The sequence below is a fragment of the Balaenoptera ricei genome, chromosome 17, assembly GCF_028023285.1.
Source record: "Balaenoptera ricei isolate mBalRic1 chromosome 17, mBalRic1.hap2, whole genome shotgun sequence".
Taxonomy (NCBI): domain Eukaryota; kingdom Metazoa; phylum Chordata; class Mammalia; order Artiodactyla; family Balaenopteridae; genus Balaenoptera; species Balaenoptera ricei.
Window position 1 is genome coordinate 81,038,090 of NC_082655.1, and position 25,811 is coordinate 81,063,900.

The 25,811-nt window shown below is 42.2% G+C and overlaps 1 protein-coding gene across 12 annotated transcripts in view; it reads left to right on the plus strand.

Annotated features, from left to right (window-relative positions):
• The window catches only part of LOC132351928 (uncharacterized), a 366,712-nt gene that overhangs the window by 274,806 nt on the left and 66,095 nt on the right, over window positions 1-25,811 (plus strand). For 8 of the 12 annotated variants that reach the window (XR_009498526.1, XR_009498525.1, XR_009498524.1 and 5 more), the window contains one exon: window positions 6,273-6,469. The exons of 2 other annotated variants lie outside the window; for them this stretch is intronic. Coding sequence is in view for 1 of the 10 variants with exons in the window: in XM_059902051.1 (XP_059758034.1) it covers window positions 6,273-6,467 (195 nt within the window). In the remaining 9 variants the exon portion in view is untranslated. Of the gene's footprint in view, window positions 1-3,321; window positions 3,535-6,272; window positions 6,470-25,811 lie in introns of those variants that run through there. 2 more of the 12 variants (XR_009498531.1, XM_059902052.1) reach the window with 2 other exon arrangements.

The following is a 25,811-nucleotide window of genomic DNA, read 5'->3' on the forward strand; positions in this document are numbered from 1 at the left end:
TTTAATGTGATATGTTAACAATCTTTCCTTTGTGGTTAAAATCTCTCCAATTTCTGTTAAGAAATAGTTCTTCAAGCTACATTTTTATAAATATTACTTGCGATTGCTAATTTTATATGTCAACGTGACTAGGCCATGGGTGCCCAGATCAAACACTAGCCTGGGTGTTTCTGTGAAGTTGTTTTTGGGTGAGATTAATATTTAAATCTGTAGACTGAGCAAAGCAGATTACTCTCCCTAATGTGGGTGGGCCTCATCCAATCAGTGGAAGGTCTGAATAGAACAAAAGTGCAGGCCTCCCCCAAGTAAGAGTGAATTTTCCTGCCTGCAGTCTTCACTCTGGGACATCAGCTCTACCTGGCTCTACAGTAGCCAAACAGCCTTCAGTCTCAAACTGAGACATCAGTTACACAGACTTGGACATGCTTTTATACTCACAGGAGCCAATTTCTCATGAGATAGCTCTTTCTCTCTCCATATATATACTTCCTGTAGGTTCTGTTTCTCTGGAGAATCCTAATATATTACCCATGTTTTATTTGAGAAGCTTTTTTTGTTGTACCCTTTACATTTAGATCTACAACCTACCAGTGACTGATGTTTTATCTGACATAGAGCAACAGTTTTCAGAAGGTTATTTAGATAACTTTGCACAAATTACCATGCAAACATGGGTAAATTTGCATTAGTTAAAATCACTTATATTTTTATAGTTGTAGAAAATTTCTGGAAGGGTATACTGGGAGCTATTAAAAGTGAATATTTCAGTGGAGTAGAACTGATATCGTCAGGTGTGTGGTCACCGTTTTTTCTTTCTATTTCTTTCAGAATACACAATGGTAGTTAAAGGGTGCTTAACATCTGTCTCTTGCCAAATAGAGCTCTAAAATCATTATTTCGTAGTGCCCAGAAAAGATAACGATGAAATATGCAATAGAAAGATTCTCTCAGGAACAAAACACTATCTTTGCTCTTTTCTGTTGTGTGCCAAAGATAAAAATTAAATAACATCCCTTCTTTCTGAGAGTCATTACCTCTCCTGAGAAACAGCATGATCCTTACCAGCTACACTGGGCTTTTTAATAACTTGATACAGGAAAGAAAAAACCATGCAGAGTATAGGCTAAGTAATAAAGCCTAGAGGAATTAAGAAGCTCCTTCAAAATCCTGACTGTAATTTCCAATAGACAACTAATTAAATCAAGTCCAGCTCAAGTTCAATTTGATTTTTATGGTTTAACATGGTATTGAGGGTGTCTTAGGAACAAACCTATAAACACTTTGCCTGACAGACTTTCAAAGCCAATACTTTAAGGACTCAAAGCGTAACAGAAGATTTTTACAATATAATCCGAGAATATTACGGCACCTTAGTGCAACACGAGTTAGCACTTTCTTTCCTCATTCTGTTATGTAAGAAAAGAATGGAATTATTTAGGGAACTGAAAATGAGGAATGCATCAGTGAGTCAAGACTAGTCAAAATCTAAGTTTTCTGAAGAAAGCTTTACAGCCAACAGTAGAATGAAGAAGACTATAAATAAAGAAGTGATTTTCCCCTAGCCAATGCATAAATGTCCTGTTACACTGTTGAAATGATGTAGTTGGTTGAGTATTGATCTAAAGAAGAATTGTGTCAAGATGCAAATGAAGATATTGATAAGATGTTGGTGTATACTTACTGCTAGCATTCGGGTAAACTTTCGGGTTTACTGTATGTGGAATTGAGGTTCATTCTCTCATGTAATGACTCCAATTTAGAGGAGTTATTGTTGCATGAATTATGGCAATGATATGACTTTCAGTAAGTTGAAATTGCAGCTTCCTCCCAGCGAAATCAGCCTGCCGAGTGTGGGTGGTGGTACCCACTCTCGCTGGAAAAGGTAGGTTGTGATCCTTGGTGAGGGCGGGGGTTAGTGTTAGGGTTGAGCGACCTGGAGTGATGGGGTGTCACTGGTGAGAAGATGCCGCTCACCTGGGTACAAAGAAAAGCACCTTTGCAGCAAATGGGTCTAGGTTAGGGTCCTAATTTGGAGAAGAACTCTTCTGAATCGTAGCTGATGAGTGTTGGTTTAGCGATGGGTGCCTCTTTCAGGGGGCAGCTCCTGGAGCCACTGCAGGTGAAGGAAGTGACCCCAGAAGATGCAGTGCTCCCGTGTGAGCAGAGCAATTCAGCGCTTGGGATGCTCTGTACCTCTAACCTCAGAGTGACTGCTGGATTAAAACCCACTAACCCCGAGCTAGACCAGAGCACGATCCAAACCTCTTCTCCCCATACACCGCTTTAAGTCAAAGGAGCAAGTCTACAGAAAAATGAAAGATTGTCATTCCTTTCATAGTTTTTAAGTTGGGTTTGCAAAGAAGATTCCTGGTAGCCTTGAGGGGAGAATCATTTTGCTGGAAGACTAAGCAGACTCCTGGATCAGAAATTGCCCTGAAGGTCATGAAATGCACATAAATGGATCTGATAGCAAACCCTCGGCCATCTCAAAGTGGCTCTCATTTGGATTACTTGTCTGACTCTGGCAATTGAGATAAAAATGTTAACGAAAGTTTTTATATTTTGAGAAGCAAAAGAGGCAAGACAGCTATGCATACAGCAACATCCAGAACCGACTCTGTGACTGATTTTCTTCTCCCCTTGCCCTGATCCACAAGGCACCAGAGATTATAAATTATTCTGAGGCAGTTATAAAAACATGCTCATTTTATGACCATAATTTAAGCCAAAAAAATAAAATTTGACACTGTAATTTTTTATTACAAGTTCTACAATGCAGGTAAAAATGGCCGTCCCATCCCACATTCCTGGCATTTTATCTGCCCATCCTAACAGCTTAGGGAAATAGTCCCACAGTCTAGACAAAGCCTTTGCTGACACTTCATTCTAGTTATCTGTTTCCCTGCTGGTATCCAGAGCTGCCAGATATCCTATAATTTAATGCTAATTCTCACTGGCCTTTAGTCAATCAGAGCAGATATTAAATCCTTGTTTCTAATACCAGTTACTGTAATGGCCAAATTATTAGTGGCAGACCACCAAATTCTTTCTTTTTAGCTTAAGCAGGGAGGGATTTAAGTGATGTTTCATATCAAACCTAAATGGAATGATAAAGTAATATTAAGTTATAGAATTTGGAGAGATAATGCATGTAGGTATAAGAATTACACGTAAGCAAAATGATAGTCTAAATATTCCAATGACACCTTTTATAGAGGCACTGTGCCTCTATAAAAGGAATATATCTTTGACATAAAATAAGCAGAAACCTGTAGAAGATCTATTTTATCATTGCATTTCTGTTCTAAATGTTTTTTCTAGGAGCTTTTATCACACAGTTATCTATGGAACACTTCTGACTGGTCATTTGGGTGAACGGCCAAGCATTTTGGAAACGGTACAAAGGATCCTTTTTGATAGTGAGGCTACTGCACTGAAATCACTTAAGGACCCCAGGGCAGCCAGAACGTTGGAGTTTCTAAAGCTTGGTGTTTATTCCAACTGCATTTTCTTCTGGGGTGAAATTACTCAAATGGATGCTTTTTGATGTTATCAAGCAAACCTGTCAATTTCAACCTTAGTAAGTTTCATTTTGTTCTTTTACTACTAACTCAGTGGGTTGTGACCTGGAATCAAATATCTTCTCCCACCCTTTTCTCATCATAGATATGGATCATATAGTCATACACACACCTGAGTGCTGCCTGAAAGTATGGGCAAGGTTTCGTTGTTGGTGGTGAGAGCATCTCCTTAGCTCTCCACATAGAAGATGTCAAAATGCCTTGATAATTAAAGCTTAAGTACGACCCCTCCAGGATGGGAGAAGGATTAGTTTAGAATGTTGTCTCTCTTTTTAAGGATCAGCTACTGTGAAGAGCAATAATTATATTTTTAAAGAATTTGAAAGTGAAATGTAAAAGGGGCAGGCAAGGTTCTGGTGCCGGCACTTACATGACAAATGTCATCACTAAATAGCAGAGAAAGGTGTAAGAATTTGATTTGTGAAACATATGGCCTTGTCAGAGCAGAACTGACAGCCCTCCTAGTGTTTCCAACTGAATAATTCATGAAAATCTGATCAGCTGAGGAGCTTGAAAAAATACTGAACATCTGTAAAAGCTCAATGTTAGCTGTGGCTGTCACCTTTCAAGTTCAGGTGTTAATGTTGGTGTGTGCGGTGTTGCTAGGTGCTGGTAGAAAGGTTTCCTGCCTTTGGTACATGAAGAAACCTCCCCAAACACCACGGGAATGGGAGAGGATTTCACTGCAGTTGGCAGAAGGCTGGTAATGACCCTGCCTGCTGGCAGTCGAGCCCGAAATAAAACTGCTAGCGAACCAGGATCGGCTTTACGAGTTTTGATCAAACATTGGCCTCCCTGTGTATCAGAATTAATCTTACCTAGGAGAGCTCTGAATTTGAGATCAATGTAAGGGCACCGTTGGAGTTTCATGTCACTACAGAGCATGTGTCTGACCTACTCAGCTACTGAATGACCGTAATATTCAGATGCTAAAATGTTTGTTCATTCAGGTTTCAAGTGTCCATTTCCATTGTTTGTACTAAAAGAGGTAAGAATAAGAAAATACATTCTGCTCAAATGTAATACTGTGTACATGTAATATAAAGAAAATAGTATTGCTGGGTAATAAAGATTCTCATAAAACATGCTAAATTAGTATTAATCATCCAAAAGAAAGTAACATAACTTACAGGTTACAGGAAACCAGCTTGGTACAGAACAAAAGCCATAGAAATTAAACTCAGAATATCCTGGATGTGGGTTCTACAAACTTTTTTTGTTGTGGAACATTTCTCAATCATATTGGTCTCATTCTTCTCCCACTGTTAAGAAGTTTGCATCCTTGCTATTATTTTAGGTCAGAATCAGAAGTACTGATGACATATCACTAAATGCGATTGCCAACAACGGCAAATTGCACTTGATGCAAGGTGATGACAGTAACACCAGAGAGATCACAGCCCTTGCGGAAGACACAGCCAAGGAAGGTTTTTCTAATGAGTAGAGTGTGGTAGTCTCCTTAGTTATAAAAACTAACAAATAACTTATCGACTTGGATGAAAGAATCAGATAAATGTTTTAAATCAATAGACTTGTTAAGTTTTTATATGTGTAAGTGTCTTCTAAAATGAAATTCACATTGTTGCTCTGACTCTAAGACCAAAGTAAAACACACAAAAATGTCATGTGTTTGTTGATCAAGACCTCATTTTCTCCAGAAGTGCTTCTCTTATCCGGTCTTTATAATAAGTATATTTATCTGATGGACTTCAGGTTGCTTGAGCATTCACTTTTATGAGAAATGGAAAATAACCTGGGCATTTTCTCCTGTGCTCAGTATGAACACGTGACTTCAGCCTGGGCCCTTCTTCCCTGGATATTTCACGTTGGGTTGGACAGGTGGTCCTTTGTCTGCTTGGATGATAGATTGGAAACATGGCTTCTGGGCTCATGTCCCCTCCCTAGGGGAAAGTTGCTTCACAGGGAGGAGAAACATCCGGGGAGACCGACGTCCACCATCGCTTGGGCCCTGGCCCCCAAGTTCCTGTCATAATTCCTCCTCCATGCCTCCTCCTGTGTCCATCCCGCTACCTGAGCCCATAAGCAATATTTTTGCTTTTAAAAAAACCCAAATTATAATAGTTTTCTTACAAATTTACAGACACATATTTAAGAGGAAATTCAGAAGTTTATAATAGATTTATATTATTAAAACAGAAACAAAGCCAGGCTGCAAAAAAATAGGGTGGAGGTAAAGGGTCTGGTGTGATAAAAGCTGAGATAGAGGTCATACCAATGTGTAACTGTGTCTTCCCAGGCTTCATCAGCCTGTTTAATAGAACTGCAGCAATACAATCAAAATTAATATAAAACTATACATCCTATGAGTTCTCTGCATCTATATCCCTGAATAAAGTGGTATTCAAGTATTTCTAGAGTTTTTAATGGGGTACTTCCTAAGAGTTCATGAAAAATCTCTTATGATTTCCCATGGATGCCCTGCCAAGACCAGATGTTTCCCACTGGGTAGTGTGAGAACGACCATCCCTACCTACTACCATCACCTGTCCCCTCCATCCCTACAGTGTGAGAAAGCTCAAGGGCAAAGCTTTGGAGAGTTCTGTTGAGACTCTGTAAGAACTCCTCGCCCCCTTTATGTTACAATCTGATCATTTGATGGAGAGGTGCCTTAGCAGTGCTCCTAGAATCTCAGCGCCTTAGTTTTTACGAAATTGATCTTTCTGTTTTTAGTTACAGTCGCTGAGTGAGTTCCATCCCCGGGATGGGGCTGCATGCAATCCTGCGGAGGAAAACGGCAGTGAATGGACACCAGCCGGAACAACCTCCCTCCCCGGCGCGGGCCCTCCTCCCGAGCCAGGCTCACTGCTTCCCGAACTTTCTCCCCCGAGGATGAGCTCTCTTCCCAGATGGCCTCAGCTCCTTTGAAAGTAAGTGTAAAGGAGAGGTTGGCCACATGAAGTGGCCAGACATATTTGAGTTCCCTTTAGATTTGAGATGGGTCACCCATTTTGGATGATTTGGCAAAAAAAGGGGTAGAAGAAGAAGCACAGCCATAAGATACCTGGACCTACACAATTTCTAAACATCTTAGAAATTTTGCTTCAATTGTTCTTAAAGGAAATAGAACACTTTGGAAAATGATCATTCTGCGTTCTTTGTCTGCCAAAAACTTCCCAGTGTCTGTCAGAGCAGATGATGGGACAAGCACTTTCCTGTGGATATCAGCTCAGTGGTTTTCAGCTGAGTTACAACTTCACGCTTTATAATGTTTTGATCCTAGTATTACTTGCAAGAACCATTATAAGAAAAGATGGAAAAATATATTGATGACATTTTTGTAGAAAATAGTCAAAGTTGTTTTGATTTTATTTAGCGCAGTCGCTTCACTTTGTATATTATTCACCTTGAGCTGCATAATGTTGCTTTGCAAAGAAAACTAGATTAATAATAAAATGGTTGCTTCTCATCGCTAGGACACAGTTCGTAATGTGTTGTTAGACACGAGTTTATTTTTCAGCAGTTCATTTGCATTCTTCAGTGATAAATACAGTATGATTTCTTTGTTTAATATGATTTTAGGCAGCTATAGAATCGTATACTGCCGGCTTTAGAACACAAAATCATCCTCGAGAGGCTTGACATCATATTTTACCTTGAATCTTTGGTCTGTTTCTTCTTGAATCTCTATTGCCATGTTATTTGGTAGGTGTTCTGCTCATTCACATGGTTAATGGATATTGTTATACAGTCAAGAACTGAATGTACAGCCAGTTCCATATCAGTAGCTGTGGATTTCCATTTGGGAGGTGAAGTAAGATCTTTGCTTTCCAAAATCTCTAGGTGGGTCTGAGTGGAGCACTGATGTGAAATCATTTAAGGGGGATCTATTCTAGTACCAGATTTTTAAAATGCCATTTTTGTGACTTTTTTTTTTTTTTTTTGGTATTTACTCGTTATGGTTTAAAATACTCTGTAATAACCTATATGGGAAAAGAATCTGAAAAAGAATGGATATATGTATATGTATAACTGACTCACTTTGCTGTGCACCTGAAACTAACACAACATTGTAAATCAACTCTACTCCACTATAACATTAAAGTTAAAACAAATGAAAGCAGAGACAGTGGCCTGAGTCACAGTGGCCCCTGCTGTTACATCTATAATCTCGGGATGAAATCGGTCAGTGAGGGGAGGGGCCCGTGGGGAGTTTGCCTCCCCCACCCCAGTGGAGGCTCTATGTGGTCTGGTCTGTGCAGAGGGACCTGCAATTTAAGCCTGGCAACCCCTCAGGCAACACAAATAAACCGAGCCACAAGCAAGATGACTAGGAGGATTGCAAATTGGTTCACCAGCCTGCACAGCAGTGAGCTCAGATTGGAGGTTAACTCCCATTAACTAAACGTAAGCAGATGCTATAGGAGCGCTAACCAGGGGCTGTTCAGGTTGGCCTCACATACAATACAGCAGAGAGATGAATGGAGAACTGCTGTGTTGTCCGACAATCACTTCACAACAATTACGTCTAGAATATAACGTGTCTGGTAATGCTTGTGTTACAGGTGTGAGGTTGCATACTGAGGGAGTATAAGAGAAAAAAGTAGAAAAATCTCTATAATATGTGGCAGATCTATAGACCTTTGCAGTCCAGAATTTCTTAGTGAGGTACCTTGACATTTGAGGCAACGGAACTCAAAATTTGTGTTTCCTTTTCTTCTGAAATGCTGCACAGGAGTTTTATGTGATTAGAACCAGAAAGTTCACAAGGCAAAACTAGGGATTTATGTAATACGTGTAATAAATTGAGATAATTTTTAAAATAATTGATACTGCTTTCTTCATTTTGAATATTGTCTAATAAGAACATTAGACATAGAACAAAGAACATTGTATTTTTGTCTAAGAATAATAGGATAGAAAGCAGCTTTATAGGCAATTATTAAGGTAACATTATTTAGTAGCCAGTTAGTAAAAATTGACAATAGAGAATTGTAACATTTTAAAATGTTTTAAATTCCTTTCAGTATAAGTATAGGTCTTTCATGAAATTATTTGGAAAGAAGTGGTGAATTGCCAAGATTTAGCCACTTTTGAAAATGATAGATTATCTCATATTTTTTCTTTCCTCTGGGTGATAGGTGAACCTGTAAGTGGTTATTAGAAAGTGTACACACACACACACACACACACACAGACACCCCAACACACACACAACCCAACGTACCTCTTTCTCTCTTAGGAATGGGTGAACGATACATATTTTTTTCAATGAGCAAAACTGGGTGACCCAGGAAGCAGACAAAACACGTACATGCCTAGAGAAACAGTAAAAAAAGAACATTTAAAATTAGTTAATGAAATATTTTTTAAAAAGATAAGTTAGTTATCATAAGAAAAAGTAGTTTTCCTTACACTTTATTTCTTGACTCTCAATTTAAGTAGCATTATTTTTATTTTTAATTGCATATGGGATTGGCAAAGTATTTTCAGTACCTAAGGTCTTAACCTGCCTCCGCTGGGGAGACGGGTCTGTGCCCACACAGCAGACTTGCTCTTTTAAGCCCTGCAAACAGGGCCCTGGCTTCATCTCCAGTGTTCTCTTTCCCCTTTTGGTGAGCAGACTCTGGGGAGGCCCACCTGACTCTGCTCCTGTATTAACGCCCCTATAATCCCCTCTCATGAATGTGGATTGGACCTGAGACTTGCTTCTGGCTAGTAGAATGTGGCCAAGGTGAAAGATTTTGCAGATGTAATTGAGGTGCCAAGGCAGGTGATGGTAAGTCACCCAAGAGGGAGATCATCTCAGGAAGCCTGACCCAATTAAGTGAAGGCCTTGAAGGATGGACAGGACCTCCCTGAGGTGAAAGGCTCTCCTTGCTGGTTCAGTACAGTGACTGGCCATGTTGGAGGCATCCCCCTTACAAGGACCTGCAGGTGGATTTTAGGAACTATGGATGGCCTCCAGCTCACAGCCAGCAAAACCCAGGGTCCTCAGTCACACAGCCCCCGGGGAACAAACTCTGCCAACAAAAGGAATCAGCGGGCTCTTCCCCAGTCCAGCCTTCAGGTGAGGATGCAGCCCAGCAACACCTTGGGTGCAGCCTGTGAGACTCTGAGCAGAGCACAGAGCAGAGCACACCTGGACTCTTAGCCCCTGGGATGGGTGTGGTTTTACGACACTAAGTTTGTTCCAGAGCAATATAGAATTAATATGTTCTTCCTCCTTGTTGCCAGCCTTTGAGACAACCTGGTTTTTCTTTCCAGTTTAATTAAAATATGACAGAATTATTAGAGCCTCAGGAAATAAACCATTTCTTTCCAGCCATTCCTGAAGGAAAGGTTCTCACATCTGTTGAGCCAGACTGAGGGTCTTTCCCTGTGAATCCCCCTTAACCCATCTTGACAAAGGTAATTACTTCCTCCGTTTTGTCACTAAATCCCCACCCATGAAAGAAAGCAGCCTCCCTCTTCAAGCTTATTGAATTCATCAATGGACTTATTATTTTACTAAATCCAATTAATAAATTACAGAATTTTCCTTGGATAGGTGCTAGATTCCATTGCAGCTGCAAATGGAAAATTTTAAGAATACATACCAACTTTTATCTTTCAAGAACCAAGCCATCCCTATTTAAGATGACATAAAAACCCTCTCATTATTAAAAGGTAATTCTCTACACTCACTCATCTGCCATTTTAGTGGATATTCTTCTTCTCTGTGAGTTCTTTTCCAGTGTAAACCTATGCCTTTAAGTATAGTTTTCAATACTGATTTGTAGAAGTGGTTTTTCTTTAATTTCCCAAGGAAAGTAAGGCTGTTTCCCCAAGTACTCTTCACACCATGTGCACACAGCATGAATGAAATCACCATGAACTTGCATGGCATCTGTAGAGGGTCCCTGAGAAATGGGCTAAAATCAATGTTGAAACAAGGAAGTGAAACAAGATCGGAAGAGACAATCTGATCGGGGATCATTGGAAGGAAAATATTTCCTTAATCAGAGTCAGGCTATACTCCAATATAAGATAACAATTAAATTAAAAAATATTAACTAATCTTATTTACAGTGCAAGATCATTTCATACTGTCACCTTATCTGCTTAACTGCTGATAGTCTCGGGAATTTTCTTATTTAGTGAAGAGAAAAAGGAAAAAAACCCAAGTCATCTCTTTTACATTAGAAAATTCCATTTGTATTGATGTTTCCTTTGGATTATAGATTATGCGTGCTACATTGTTAGTTATGCTCTGTAATTTCCACTTAAAACTCAATAATCTTGTATAAGGAGATAGATTCTCAGGCTCATTTACTTTGATGGAATATGTAATACACAAGGAAGCAGACTCTCTTGTCTAAGCTACCTCGTGATGTAAAAATTATGCAATATTAACCCAGTCAGACTGATATCAAATACTTCTGGTTGTTTCTTGTTTAAGTGCAATAAATACTAAAGAGGAAAGAGGGAGAAAAGGCAATGTAAACTAACATTTATTGAAAGCACAGCACATGTAGATCTTTATTGGCTGTTATCTCACTGAATTCTGCTAATAAACCAAGAAGTGGTATCTTTAGTCGATTCTGAGGTTAGAGAAACTGAAACTCAGATAAGTAAAATAAAAACATTTAACAAATATGAATAGAGCATCGTCTATAGGTCAGACGCTGTTGTAGGTACTGCCTGTTTCAAAGTCTCAGAAACTTTGGTAACAAGTAAGAAATTTGGCTCTGAGTTCAATTCTGAAAGTCTGTGTCTTTTTCATCACGATGAGTTGATAAAGTAACCACAAATAAAACATGGTTGTGAAGTAGGTGAGGCTTGTTTTAAATTCCTGCTCTGTCATCTACAAGATGGAAAACCATGGTCACAGAGCCTGACCTTTGGGACTTTCTGTTTCCCCCTTCAATTCCTGAGGCTGATGGCATCTTCCTCTGGCCACCTGGACACGAGGCCTGGAGGGCGTGTAGCGGGGGAGCGGAGCCTACATCTGGGCCAGCAAACCACACCCACAGTCATTCTGGCCATCTGGCAACTCAGTACGTTCTGGATCTAAGGTGCTTACAAGTGCTGCCCCCCAAATGTTTCTGGAATGACGTTATGAAGGGTACTTCACTAACAGTAAATTTGGTGATTAAAAGGACGTATCCCCTGCTTCATGGAGAAGTGACTTAATTGAGTAATTGAGTGAGTGATGATTGAACAGTGTGCGATGTGTTACTGTCCCACTTGACGCATGTTCAAACGATCCACTTTCAGGGGTTCTGTACCCTCTGTCAGATGATCCTTCCACCAGCAAAGTCACTGACAAACAAAACACTGCAGATTATTCCGGGCTTAGTATTGGGACCGGGGTAGATGTCAGAGAAGGGGGCCAGAGGCGACGCCCACGCGACACCCGTGCGGAGGCTGCCTGCTCCGTGTGGCCGGGCCCGCCCTGCCCAGCGGACGTGGCTGGACTGCCAGGCGCTGGGGGTGAGCCAGGCAGGGCGTGGAACGTTCCTCCAGCCCCTCGGAGAGCGGCTCCTTCAGAGCTCCCGTGCCTGCAGCGTGCAATGGGCTTCGCTCTAGTCTACAGAAGACTTGGAGAGAAAAACCCGCATCCAGACGGGTGAGGACAGGTCCCTAAGGTGACTGCATCGACTGCAGTTCTTGAGATACTTTCCGAAGTTCACTTGTAAAATCAGCATTTTGCGAATCTGCGAGTAGAGAACCAAGTGCGAGTTTGGGAGCCTGTAAGTGACCCCCAGAAGGACTGTTTCCAGGACTCAAGAGCCAGACCATGTGTTGAACTGACCACCGATCAGGAGGAGGAAGGCGCCCTCAACCCTGGCCCGCTAGTGGGTTCAAGTGGTGACGGTGGCCGTCACCTCAAGGGGCTAGAAGCCCCTCACGTTCCTGTTTGAGGGGGCGTGGCTTGCAGAGCGGCGTTTGGGCCACGCTCCTTTGGGGCGCTGGGGAGCCCCGAGGACAGAGGGGGCCGGACAGGACAGGCTGCGGCCGCGCGGGCGCACGGGGGGGTCCCACGGTGGAAGGCGGTAAGAGGTGCACCGACCTGCCCGGCCCCTCCCTGCGGCTCAGGGTCCACACCTGCCCTTTGTGAGGACACCGTGCTATCGGATCGGGGCCCCGGCGACGGCGTTCTAACGTGATCGGCTCTGTAAAGTCCCTCTCTACACACAAGATCTCATTCTGAGGTCCTGGGCGTTAGGGCTTCCGCAGACCTCCTGGGGACGCAGTTCAGCCCCTATCAGGAGGGTGCGGGCGGGGCCTCGCTGCCTCCCCAGGGCCTCGTCTGCGCAGAGAGAAGCCACCGTCCCTGAGACCGGGGACCGCCCTCTCCCCCCGGGCCGTGTGCATCCCTCGGAGGCGCCGGGAGAGCGTGGTCCCTCCCCTCCTGCGCAGAGCGCGGCCCAGGGAGAAGCAGATGCGCGCGATGGGCGCGAGCTCGGCCTGGCTGGCAGGGCCCCGGGGCCCGCGAGGGGCCGGCGGTGACCGTGCCCAGGCCGTGGCAGGGGGCTCATGATGGACGAAGGTCCGGGGCCTCTTCTGGCCGCCGCGCGGTGACACCGGGGCCTCGGCGCCGCTGTCGGGGCCACCAAGCCCGCTGTGTCGTCCCGTCCCGCTTTCGTCATCAGTTACTTAGTGTTTATTTCCATCTCAGTATGCTCGTATCGACTTTTCATTTGTAAGAGAGACTTTTCAAATTAAGTGATTATAATTGATGAAGGTATCTTTTTGCATTTTTCAGCCTCTGGTTTTGAATGACTTTTCACAGTTCCAATTCTTGTTGTTCCAACTGGAACTGTATTCCGCTAACAACTCATTTTAGTTCCTGGCGCATCTCAGTCTAAGCCCCTCTTAGCTATCCATTGTCAGTGATGTCTTTGTACTATTGTTGTCCATCTGACTGTCTGTCTTGTATTATTCTTTGTATTTATGGCGTTAACCTGTGTCTCTGTGCTGATCAACATCATTCACATCTTCCCATCCTAAAACTCTCCGTTACGTGGTGTGTATGAAACTGAAGTTGCAAAGCTTTACAGAATATACAGAGATTAGCACATGACTGACAGTCTAGTACCCAGACACGAGTCTGACCGTGTTAATGGTCATCTCTAAGGTCTGTAAAAATGATATATGCCAAGATAGAGTCAATAAAAATTGTTATCAATACATTTCATTCAGTGATGCCCACGTGTTTGATTTGTTTTGTTTTTACTCCTTCCGAAACATTATGTGCCTCCTTTGTAGCATTTTTTGAAACGTTTGAAATGAGTTAAGTGTTCATCTGTGATGTTTTATTAAGATGCACAATAGGCTTTTTGAAAATTTTTAAAAAGTTTAAAGAAGTCCATTGTTCAGACTCATGAGGATGGAAAGGCCAGACTAAATCCTTCTCCTAATACGCTGTTCAGGACTCAGGAAACAGACCCCATGGTGGCAGTTAGACTGACGGTCTTTCCTGGAAGCCGTGTCTACAGCTCAGAAGGATGACAGAGGCAGTGAGGCCGTCTTGCTGAAGCACAAACAAGTTTCCAGAGTCGATGGAGAACTATAGGATCCCCCTTGGGGCCCCGAGTGTCCTCTGCTCCCATTTTGAGAACAAAACATCAAAAACAGACCACCGCAGAGTCAAGTGTCATTTAGCAGTGACCCAACCTCAGCAGAAGGACACACGCACTTACTGCCTGATGGCACTCTGGGAGGGGGTGACTGTCGAAATGACCCAGGGTGGGCACACACGTGTGCAGCACACACGCACACACACACCCGAGACTAGTAACAAAAAGAAGGCAACAAACGTTCTTAGATGGCTAAGAATATATTGAGGCCCCATTTTGAGAAACTCTGATGAGTGTAAATCAAATACAATTAAATACTACAAACTTTAAGACCCTAGCATGACATTTTAAAATTATTTAATAAAATGATGTTAGAACACGGCACTTCGATGATAAAGATTGCAGACATTAAAAATTGGGTGCTTTTGAGCCCTTACTAAGAATGCAGGTTTAGTGCCAAATACTGCCATTTAACCTTGAAAGTGCTGTTGCAAAATATCCAGTGTAGATTGGATGGCTTTATAATCTATATCTGCATTTTCCTGTGCATTTGTAACTGAACTTCCTCACTTAGAAGTTTTCTTCCCAATAAGGCAAAACATACAGAATATTATGTCGTGTGTATCACAGTCTGCACGTAGCAATCATTGTGGATAATACACTCAGGCAATGACTGTTCTAGTAGTGACAATGGCCTTCAGCTGTGGACACGTGAATTCGCCAGGAATGGAGCTAAGCGTCTTGCACAGTTTTCACTTAGGCTCAGCAGCCCGATACTGTGGTTGTCCCCTTGTTACAAATGCAGAAACTGAAGCTAACACATCATACGAAGTTTGTCCGAGGTCCGCATGGCGTACCGTTGGTGGCACTGGGAGCTAACGGAGATGTTTGACTTGACAGGTGTGCGATGCCCTGAGCCCCGACGTTCAACCCACCTTTCCCATCACCACTCACTCGAGACATGGATGCAGGCAGAGGGCCTCAGGGTGGAAGCGGCTGTTGGGACTCCCTGGCAGAGGGGAACAGCACATTGCACTCAACGCAAAGTGGAAATTTAAAAAAAAAAATTTTATTGGAGTAGAGTTGATTTACAATGTCTTGTTAGTTTCAGGCGTACAGCGCAGTGATTCAGTTATGCATATACATATATATTCGCATAATGGAAATTTTCACGGGAGAATCTCCTCCAAGAAAAATGATACACATGAAGCAGGTTGTAGGTTGTATCTGCAATGCAAGCAACAGGGATCTGGCCTCCAATTCCAAAACGTCCCTTCTTTTACTGACAATTCGTCCACAATCCAAAATAAGTAAAATCCAGCCTAGCCCATACCGCAATATTGATACCTTATGGACACAAAAATAATATTTCTATCCCATCAGTGATTTTTCAAGACACATGGGGCAATTGCAAAAGAGTATGTGGATTAATACTAGTTTTTATTACCAAAAGAAACTGTTTATACAGAAGGCTAGAAATTTAAGTTTAGAGTTGTTGATCCCCTTCATCAGTATGAATTAACAGCACGGCACAAATCACTAAATTGCATGTAATTATTTGGTAATGAGTTGTAATCATAAGTGATTTCCCAAAGAGTAAATTAAGTATTCATTAGAAAAAATAATCACTATTAATTGCATTAATCATTTTAATTAAAAGGCAGAAAATGCATTTTTATATGAATCTGGGATTAGTTTAGTTTCAATCTTTGAAAAGTCTCAATTCTCTGGATTTTTAAAAAATTAAAATTAAAATGAGCATATGAATATTTATGTACATCTCGCTGCAGAAGTGTTTGAAGACTTAGTGAAGTGATTCCTCTTTATGTGGTCTGTACTCATGTGAAGTTGCAGAGCCTAGAAAATTAATTCAATATTTCCAGAAAAAAAATGTAAAATCTTTTTCTGCGTCACACAATGGTTTATAAGATACATCTCTCATATTTTAGCATTTAAATCTCTATGGTGAGTGACATTCTGATTTCCTCAGTACAAGGTTATGACGCAGACTGTGATGGTTTCTGGGCCGTGGGACACCAGATACCCGATTAAACGTTGTTTCTGGACGTGTCTGGGAGGGGGTTTCCATGGGAGGTTAGCATTTGCAGATTGTCCCCCGGACGCAGCCTCCCAGGGACAGTCTAAGCAGGTGGAGGCAGGGAGGCTTTGCTCGGCCTGGCTGCCCCCGTGCTCCCGGTCCCCAGGCCTTCAGACCCAGACTGGTGTCTACACCCTGGGCTCTCCGCTCCCAGGGCTTAGAACCCCACCACCAGCTCTCCTGGCCTCCAGCTCCTGGACAGCAGCTCTTGGGCCTCCTCAGTCTCCAGAGTCACAGGAGCTGACACCTTATTGGCTCAGAATTGGCTCTTGAACATGATTTGATTTAAAGACCTGACCGACGCCCCTTCCATTAGTAAAGAGAGCTCTCAGACCTGAGCCAATTTACAGACCCAGCGCCCCTGGAATGCAGGGGGTGCCGGACTCCCTAGAGGGAGGACCCTGACACGTGGCTGAAAATTCATGCTGTCTATCTTTCTCCCAGCCTTCTCCAAAGGGACCTGTGGCCTTTTACCAGGGAAACTGTACTTGGGAGAAAGGAAATAATCGGGGATTACTGGACATTGGATAATTTTCTTTCCTTTATTTTCTTCATGAATTCATTTAATTTAATTTACTGAGGTCATTTGCATTACTTTTTTTTTTTTTTTGGCTGTGTTGGGTCTTCGTTGCTGCGCGCGGGCTTTCTCTAGTTGCGGCGAGCGGGGGCTACTCTTCGTTGCAGTGCGCGGGCTTCTCATTGCAGTGGCTTCTCTTGTGGCGGAGCACGGGCTCTAGGTGAGCGGGCTTCAGTAGTTGCAGCACGCAGGCCCTAGAGCATGTGGGCTTCAGTAGTTGCAGTATGTGGGCTCAGTAGTTGTGGTGCACGAACTTAGTTGCTCCTTGGTGGGATCTTCCCAGACCAGGGCTCGAACCTGCGTCCCCTGCATTGGCAGGTGGGTTCTTAATCACTGCGCCACCAGGGATGTCCTGCGTTACTTTTTTTTTTTAACATCTTTATTGGAGTATAATTGCTTTACAATGGTGTGTTAGTTTCTGCTTTATAACAAAGTGAATCAGCTCTACATATACATATGTTCCCATATCTCTTCCCTCTTGCGTCTCCCTCCCTCCCACCCTCCCTATCCCACCCCTCTAGGTGGTCACAAAGCACCGAGCTGATCTCCCTGTGCTATGCGGCTGCTTCCCACTAGCTGTCTATTTTACATTTGGTAGTGTATATATGTCCATGCCACTCTCTCACTTTGTCCCAGCTTACCCTTCCCCTTCCCCGTATCCTCAAGTCCATTCTCTAGTAGGTCTGCATCTTTATTCCCATCTTGCCCCTAGGTTCTTCTGACCATTTTTTTCTTTTTTTTTCTTTAGATTCCATATATATGTGTTAGCATACGGTATTTGTTTTTCTCTTTCTGACTTACCTCACTCTGTATGACAGTCTCTAGGTCCATCCACCTCATTACAAATAACGCAGTTTCATTCCTTTTTATGGCTGAGTAATATTCCATTGAATATATGTGGCACATCTTCTTTATCCATTCATCTGTTGATGGACACTTAGGTTGCTTCCATGTCCTGGCTATTGTAAATAGAGCTGCAATGAACATTTTGGTACATGACTCTTTCTGAATTATGGTTTTCTCAGGGTATATGCCCAGTAGTGGGATGGCTGGGTTGTATGGTAGTTCTATTTTTAGTTTTTTAAGGAACCTCCATACTGTTCTCCATAGTGGCTGTATCAATTTACATTCCCACCAATAGTGCAAGAGGGTTCCCTTTTCTCCACACCCTCTCCAGCATTTATTGTTTGTAGACATTTTAAAATCAAGATGAAATTCATTTAACATTACATTGGCCATTTTAAAGGGAACAATTCAGTCAGCGACCTTTAGCACATTTACAATGTTGTGCAACCACCCTACGCGTCTAGTTCCAAAGCGTCTGTATCACCATTTCCCTCCATATCTCCCTGGTCTCACCCCCTCACAAATACCTCTCTGCAATCTGTACAGATTTAGTACAAATGGAATAATACAATATGTGAAGTTCTGTGTCTGCCTTGTTTCAGTTTTCAGTGTGATATTTTTGAGGTTTATCACATTGTAGCATGTTTCAGTACCTCATTTTTATGTCCATTGTATTTATATACCACAATTTGTTATCTGCTCATCCACTGATGGATGTTTGGGTCATTTCCACCTTTTGGCTACTGTGAATAGAAGTGCTATGAATATGCCTATACAGGTATTTGCTTGAGTACCAGTTTCATTTCTTTTGGGCCCATACTTAGGAGTGGATGGCCGGGTCATAGGGTAATTCTACATTTAACATTTTGCAGAACCACCACCTGTTTTCACAGGGGCTTCATCATCTTACATTCCCACCCAGAACATATGAGAGTTCCAATTTCTCCACATCTTCCGCAGCACTGGTTATTTTCCATTGCTCTGAGCTGGAGTAATCTTGCCATACTAAGCTGGACTGCCTGCAGCTCTGCTTTGCCATCTCCTCCTGCTTCTGGGTGCCCACAGATCTGCCAGAGACGCAAGCCTAGGTCTTCTGTCTTTTCTGAGCATGTATCCGGGGCTGGGCATGCAGTCTGCACGCCCTTTTTCGCTGGTGTATGTGGTGGTTGTTCTGGGACCTGCTTCCTGCAGACGTCCTTCTCTGCTCCTGCTCATGCTTGGGTCTATCTGACCAACCTGTCTACTGTCCCCGCCCCAGGTGGGCATGGGTGGTGGATGTCAACACAGCTGGTGTGTTGACAGACACCAGTGCCACTGTCAGGAAAACAGCTCCAGCCCCAGGCAGCGGGGAGGAAAAACAAGGTCAGCTTCTGTGCCTGTCCCTCAGGGAACTTCTGAAAGTTCAAAACACAGTATTTTAAGAGTATGTATTTTAAGAACCACAGTATTTTAAAAAACAAGGTCCATAGTAGCCTCTGAACCATGGAGCCACATCAGGAACATGGGTCTCCACACCCATCGTGGCAGCCACTCCTTTTCCACTGGTGGGAAAAAGGGGGTGGTACAATAGATAGGTGAACAGAAACACCACACTTTCTTACCAAAAATTACCTGCCCTTTTCATTATTAAACAGTCCTCTGGTTGCTGGAAGTTTTGGATTAGTTTCTAGAGTTCCAGGAAATTGATTCTACAATTCTCATTTTATATGAAATTCTCTTTCTTGTCTTTAAAAATTCATTCTTTGCTTTCAAGTTTTAAACTTAACCCTGGCTAAACCGAACTCTTGTCACCCCGTGCCTCAAGTCAGGCCTTTCTTTCTCTTGCCCGTCTCTGGAACTGATAATCCTATTTTTTTCCTGTTTTATTTTTAGCTTGCCTTATTCTACTGGAATATAAGCTACCCATGATCAAGACTTCTGCTTTGTTCATTTCTACATGCCTTACATCTAGAAAATATGATAGGCACTCAATGAACATGTGTTGAATAGATGTCAAACTAAATGATCTTTCCACATGTTTCTACCCGAATTCCTCAGTGTGAACAAAGCTGTCTTATTTACATGGTAGTTCGTCTCATTGCAATTCTCATTACAATTGTCCCCATTCAGCTATTGTTTATGTTTTTAGGAAACTGCAGTTCTGGTCTGTAAATGCCTTGGGAATGAGGTTTTATTTACCTACCAGTATCTTGCCAGGTATAGAGTCTCAGCTACTGTTAATCATTTTAAAATCTCCAGTTGAACTCTAGAGGAGCAAAGAGGAGCATTATCTATACAGAAGCTGCTGGTGTGCATCACATAAACAGCCCGGCTTGTCCCCTGGAATGTCGGCATCTACAGGTGGTCACTCCAGTCAGCCTGTGTTAACTCAGCACTAGGGTCTCAGTCATTAGTGGTCACGCTACCTCCTCTTCTCCCTCACAGTTTAATGGTCCAACAGAGCGCTATTACATTTATCAATTCTTGTCTAGACTCCAGCTACGTTGCTTGGTTCCAGCAGTTATTGAAAATAATCAGAGATCTTAGTAAAATGGATCAAAACTTCATTTCAGGGAGCTCAAATATCATGATCCTTTCCTTTTTCTGTTTGTAGAGTTCTACCGTTCAGAAACATCATAAAGTCCTTTTCATGGGCTTAGAATAAAACTTTTATATTGATCTTTAATCCTTTTTAGCCCTTTTCTATTTTTGGTAGTTTTTCAGTGGTAGACTGGTAATAAAAGGAAAACAACAGCCACTAGGACAAAACTGTAGTTAGGAGATAACTAGAAACACACATTTAGAAACACATTTTCATCTATCATATTATTACTAATGGGACAAAAATGGGAGCAATCATTTATAGTAAGGCAATCATCAACAAAGTTTAATGTACTGATACACAGAATGAGATATTATGAGGCTTAAAATGATGTCTAAAAATATTGAGTTGTTCATTACATAATGTTAATTAAAAAGGGATCAAAATCTAATACATTCTGTGATACTTATTTTGTTTGAAAATTTTCAGCGCAATAAAATTTGAAGAAAATACATCAACAATTTTAATGTGCTTCAAAGTCCTGAGAATACAGATGGCATTTATTTTATAAATTTACTTTGTTAAATCATCCTAATCATCCATAATGTACATTTTTTTGCTTTTATTCTTAGAGAAAAAATATTCAAGAGAGAAAATATATGTACATACATGCATTTTCAATCTAATTTAGGTAATTCTGCATTAAAATTTTAAAGGCTTCTAGGAGCCCTGTTATGCCCATAGTTTATCTATTCATTCATTCAATCTAGCAAGTCTTTTCTGAGTGTATGAAGGATGCCAGTTCCTATGCTAGATGCTCACAGACCTGCAGGTCCTTCTCACCACTGTCGACCGGACATGGTCCCTGGCCTGCTCCCTCCAGGCTGTGCGGCTCTGAGGCCAGGGCTGCACCGGTAACACTTGTACCTCTAGGCCCAGCATGATGGCGGTACAGACAGTGGCTCCTTATGTGCTTTCTGAATGAATAGATAGAGTGGTATTTATTTATTTATTTACTTATTTATTTATTTATTTATTTATTTTATGGCTGTGTTGGGTCTTCGTTTCTGTGCGAGGGCTTTCTCTAGTTGCGGCAAACGGGGGCCACTCTTCATCGCGGTGCGCGGGCCTCTCACTATTGCGGCCTCTCTTGTTGCGGAGCACAGGCTCCAGACGCGCAGGCTCAGTAATTGTGGCTCACGGGCTTAGTTGCTCCACGGCATGTGGGATCTTCCCAGACCAGGGCTCGAACCTGTGTCCCCTGCATTGGCAGGCAGATTCTCAACCACTGCACCACCAGGGAAGCCCTAGAGTGGTATTTTTAAAGCTCTAAAATTCAGTGTAAGTGTTCAGGTCAACACTCGCCACAAAAGGAGGCATAGGAGGTAAAATACAATTGCACGGTAGGCGCAGCTAACGCCTGCTGTAGGGGCTCAAAGTGCCCTTTCTTTAAGAAAATCCAACATTTTTTCAATGTGTATGTTATAAAAATGTTTAAATGCCCACACCTGCAAAGGATGTAATAAGTTATAATGAGTTTTAAACATTGGCAGTGGGACGTTGATGATTCAGACCTCCCGGACATGAATGAGGGCTTAGCTTCCCCTCCACCCCCGTGGTGGGCCCCGAGGTCCTAAGTTACCCACCTTAAACATTACTGATTTATAATAAATAGTAACACTGTTTAAAACATGTGGGACAATGTTCACTGCAGCTCTATTTACAATAGCCAGGACATGGAAGCAACCTAAGTGTCCATCAACAGATGAATGGATAAAGAAGATATGGCACATATATACAATGGAATATTACTCAGCCATAAAAAGGAACGAAATTGAGTTATTTGTAGTGAGGTGGATGGACCTAGAGTCAGTCATACACAGTGAAGTAAGTCAGAAAGAGAAAAACAAATACCGTATGCTAACACCTATATATAGAATGTAAAAACAACAACAACAAAAAAGTTCATGAAGAACCTAGGGGCAGGACAGGAATAAAGACACAGGCATAGAGAATGGACTTGAGGACACGAGGAGGGGGAAGGGTAAGCTGGGACGAAGTGGGAGAGTGGCACTGACATATATATACTACCAAATGTAAAATCGATAGCTAGTGGGAAGCAGCCGCATAGCACAGGGAGATCAGCTCGGTGCTTTGTGACCCCCTAGAGGGGTGGGATAGGGAGGGTGGGAGGGAAGGAGACGCAAGAGGGAGGAGATATGGGGACATATGTATATGTAAAGCTGATTCACTTTGTTGTAAAGCAGAAACTAACACACAATTGTGAAGCAATTATACTCCAATAAAGATGTTAAAAAAAAACCCAAACATGTGGGAAATGCTCTTTAAAGTCACTTAAACACATGTCCATTACTAGGTTAATACAGGGTACAATACTATGTAACATAATTTGAGCTTTTATGTGAATCCCAACAGTCAATTCATATGGATTACCTCATTTAATCCTCAGAGTAACTTATAAAATTGGAATTATTCCTAAATCCATTATGTAGATTAAAAAATAGACACGGATAGGATGAAGAACTTTCTGAGGCACACAGCAGTGAAGGGAGAACGGGCAGCTTTGGCCTCAGCCAGTTTACTGCTTTTGTTTCTGAAGGCTAAGTGTACCCGATGAGCCGGGACCTTATGCCGTCTGTCTGTTTCTTACTTTATCATTGAAATATCTATGTTAACTGAGAGGGACGCACTTTCCCTCCCCTTGACTTAACCTGGCTGATGACTTCAGCGGAGGATGTTGGAAAAATGACCAGTAAATCAGCTTGTTCTCAAAGACCAGTTCAGCTTCTCCGGCGCCAGGTGACGGGAACTCCTCCAGCCCAGGGAGTCACTGGTCAGCAGTGGCAGGCCGCAGGGTGCTGGGACGACAGAGAGGCCGCCGTGAGCACAGGCAGGAGGGTGAGGCTGCCGGGTCCTCACTGGTCTTTCCAGAAAACTGACTCCTTCAGTACTGAAGACCGGCTGGCTGGCTGGGCTAAGTGAGCACCTCCTCCAGGGAACCCGCGCTGTAATTCAGGTCCGACTTCCATGGAAACCAAATGCCTAACGTCTGTGGAAAGACTCCTTATATTTGCCAGGCACATTTACTGATGGTCTTCCAGAGCATTCATGTGTGTGTTTACATGTGTCCTCTCCTGGTTCAGTGGAAGCATCTGGAAAGCATAAATCACTAGCATCCTCTTCACCTCTCTGTCCCCAAGCACCCACTACCTGGTACATAGTGGTTTCTCTGTGTCTATTCTATGCAACTGGGGATTTAGAAGGTTTCTTTTATGATTTTATTGTGACCAATGAGCCACTCTACTTACCCTGTTCTAACTCAGACTTTTCACATCTTACTGGACACGTGACTTGGTCGCCTTTGGAAAGCATCTTGTTATTATCCTGCTCAGTTCATACATATTCAAATACATGTTCATATATCTCAGACATATCAGATCTACCTCAGAATAGGTAAATGAACTGCTAAAGTACCATTAATTAAAAAGTCATTACTAACTTACACATCTAAAGAGATGTCTCCTGAGAGAGTTGGTCAGTAGACAGTTTAAATAAATGAGATCACATCAAATTATTGTCCGTGAGTTGGGTACCTGTGCAAATCATCCTGCCAATCTATTATAATGGTGTTTTTTTCTCTTTCGGGAATTGCATTCCTATAGGTTAGTCATCAATAGCTTAGCAGGGAATTCTAGGTAACTATTGATAGCTGCCTAAACATATAAGTATATATTGTTTCAGACAAACAATATATACTTATATGGTCACTGTATAATCACTGTCACGATAAAGTAATTGTCGAATGTCATTGTTATTGTCTACTATTTCTAATATAAAGTGATATCCCCAGGTGAAACACTGTAAATATTTCATACCAGAATATGAAAATAAAATGAGACATTTCAAGGACAAGACTTAATTCATTAACTGTCAAGAATAAATTTAAACAACCTGAAAAATGTTCATGACATTTCCTGACTACTATCTGAAAATTCACTTATTCATGAATTATTGAACTCACGTTTTAAAACACTGTTCCCAAAACTAGAACAAAGATATCTGCCCTAATAAAACCCCAAACTTTATCAATGACAATTTGATGCAGTGCAAAGAAAGACATTTTAATGACAAGAATATGAATCATTGACTATTGAGAAAATGAATAAATTCTCATAAAATATTACATTTATTCAATTGAAGATATAAAGCCAGATGACGAATCTGATACATAGAACATGAATATTTCAGACTGAAATCACATTATGTTACTAAGCAGTATCAAGACTTTATAATTAGGGCTTCCCTGGTGGTGCAGTGGTTAAGAATCCGCCTGCCAATGCAGGGGACACGGGTTCGAGCCCTGGTCCGGGAAGATCCCACATGCCGTGGAGCAACTAAGCCCGTGCGCCACAACTACTGAGCCTGCGCTCTAGAGCCCACGAACCACAACTACCGAGCCCACATGCCACAACTACTGAAGCCCGCATGCCTAGAGCCCATGATCCACAACAAGAGAAGCCACTGCAGTGAGAAGCCCACGCACCGCAACAAAGAGTAGCCCCTGCTCGCCACAACTAGAGAAAGCCCGCGTGCAGCAACGAAGACCCAACACATCCAAAAATAAATAAATAAATAAAATAAATAAATTTTAAAAAAGACATTATAATTAAGCGAATTTAATAAACATCTAAAGTGCCACTGTAAACAAGCGCTGACAGTGGTTATGTTTCAGAGAGAGTACTTCCAGAAAAATCTTCCAAAAGACTAACTTCATCTCTTGATTCATTGTTGAGAATGGTTTAATAATAAGATCTGTAAAAAAAAAAAGAAGAGTTTCCTTCCTATGTCCATGCGTTTGTGGTTGGAATAAGTAGGTATTCAATGACCTCATTACAAGAAACAGAGGCTGTGGGCATCCGCTAACTTGACGGAAGAGAAACAAAGCGCAGGAAGAAACAGAATGTCGCTGAGTCCTGTCGTTCAGCTGTGGAGACGGCGGCACGCAGCACCGAACGCCCAGGGAGGGCGACCTGGTGTTTTAGCTCCATCCCTGGTTGTGCCTGGGAGCTGGGGGGAGTGATGGGAAAATACCCCTCAGCATTGAACAGCACACCCGAGCCAATCCTCATCAAAACCAGGAACCGGCGCAGGAGTTATGGGGAATATTGAACAGAACCAAACTGAAAACAAGGGGTGGACCCCAGGACGATCTTCTAATAAATGAAGCTAAAGCAATAACACAGCATGTTACAAAAAAAATTGCTGCCTTGGCAATATTCTGAACAAAAGAGCTAACTAATGCATCGGGAAGTCAGCCCGAAAAGGACTTAAAGCTAAACAGATCCAAATGGCCTCAGAGAGTGCTGAGTGAGAAGAGATTTTCACTGGAGAGATTCAGTTTTAGAAATTTGTATGTCATGACCGAAGTCAGCAGAAAAATATTCTTGGATATGGAAAGACTCTGAAAATGCGTATCCTATTTTAAAAGAAATTTTGGAAAACATACTCCTGATGGTCTTAAGATGCAGCTAAACGGAGGATTTGAGTGTTTTCGGTGACATGGAAGAGCTGGCGCGATTGCAGTGAGATGGGACTTGGCGCCAGCGGCTGGTTTCGGGGAATAGCGCTCCCCCTGCTGCTGTGC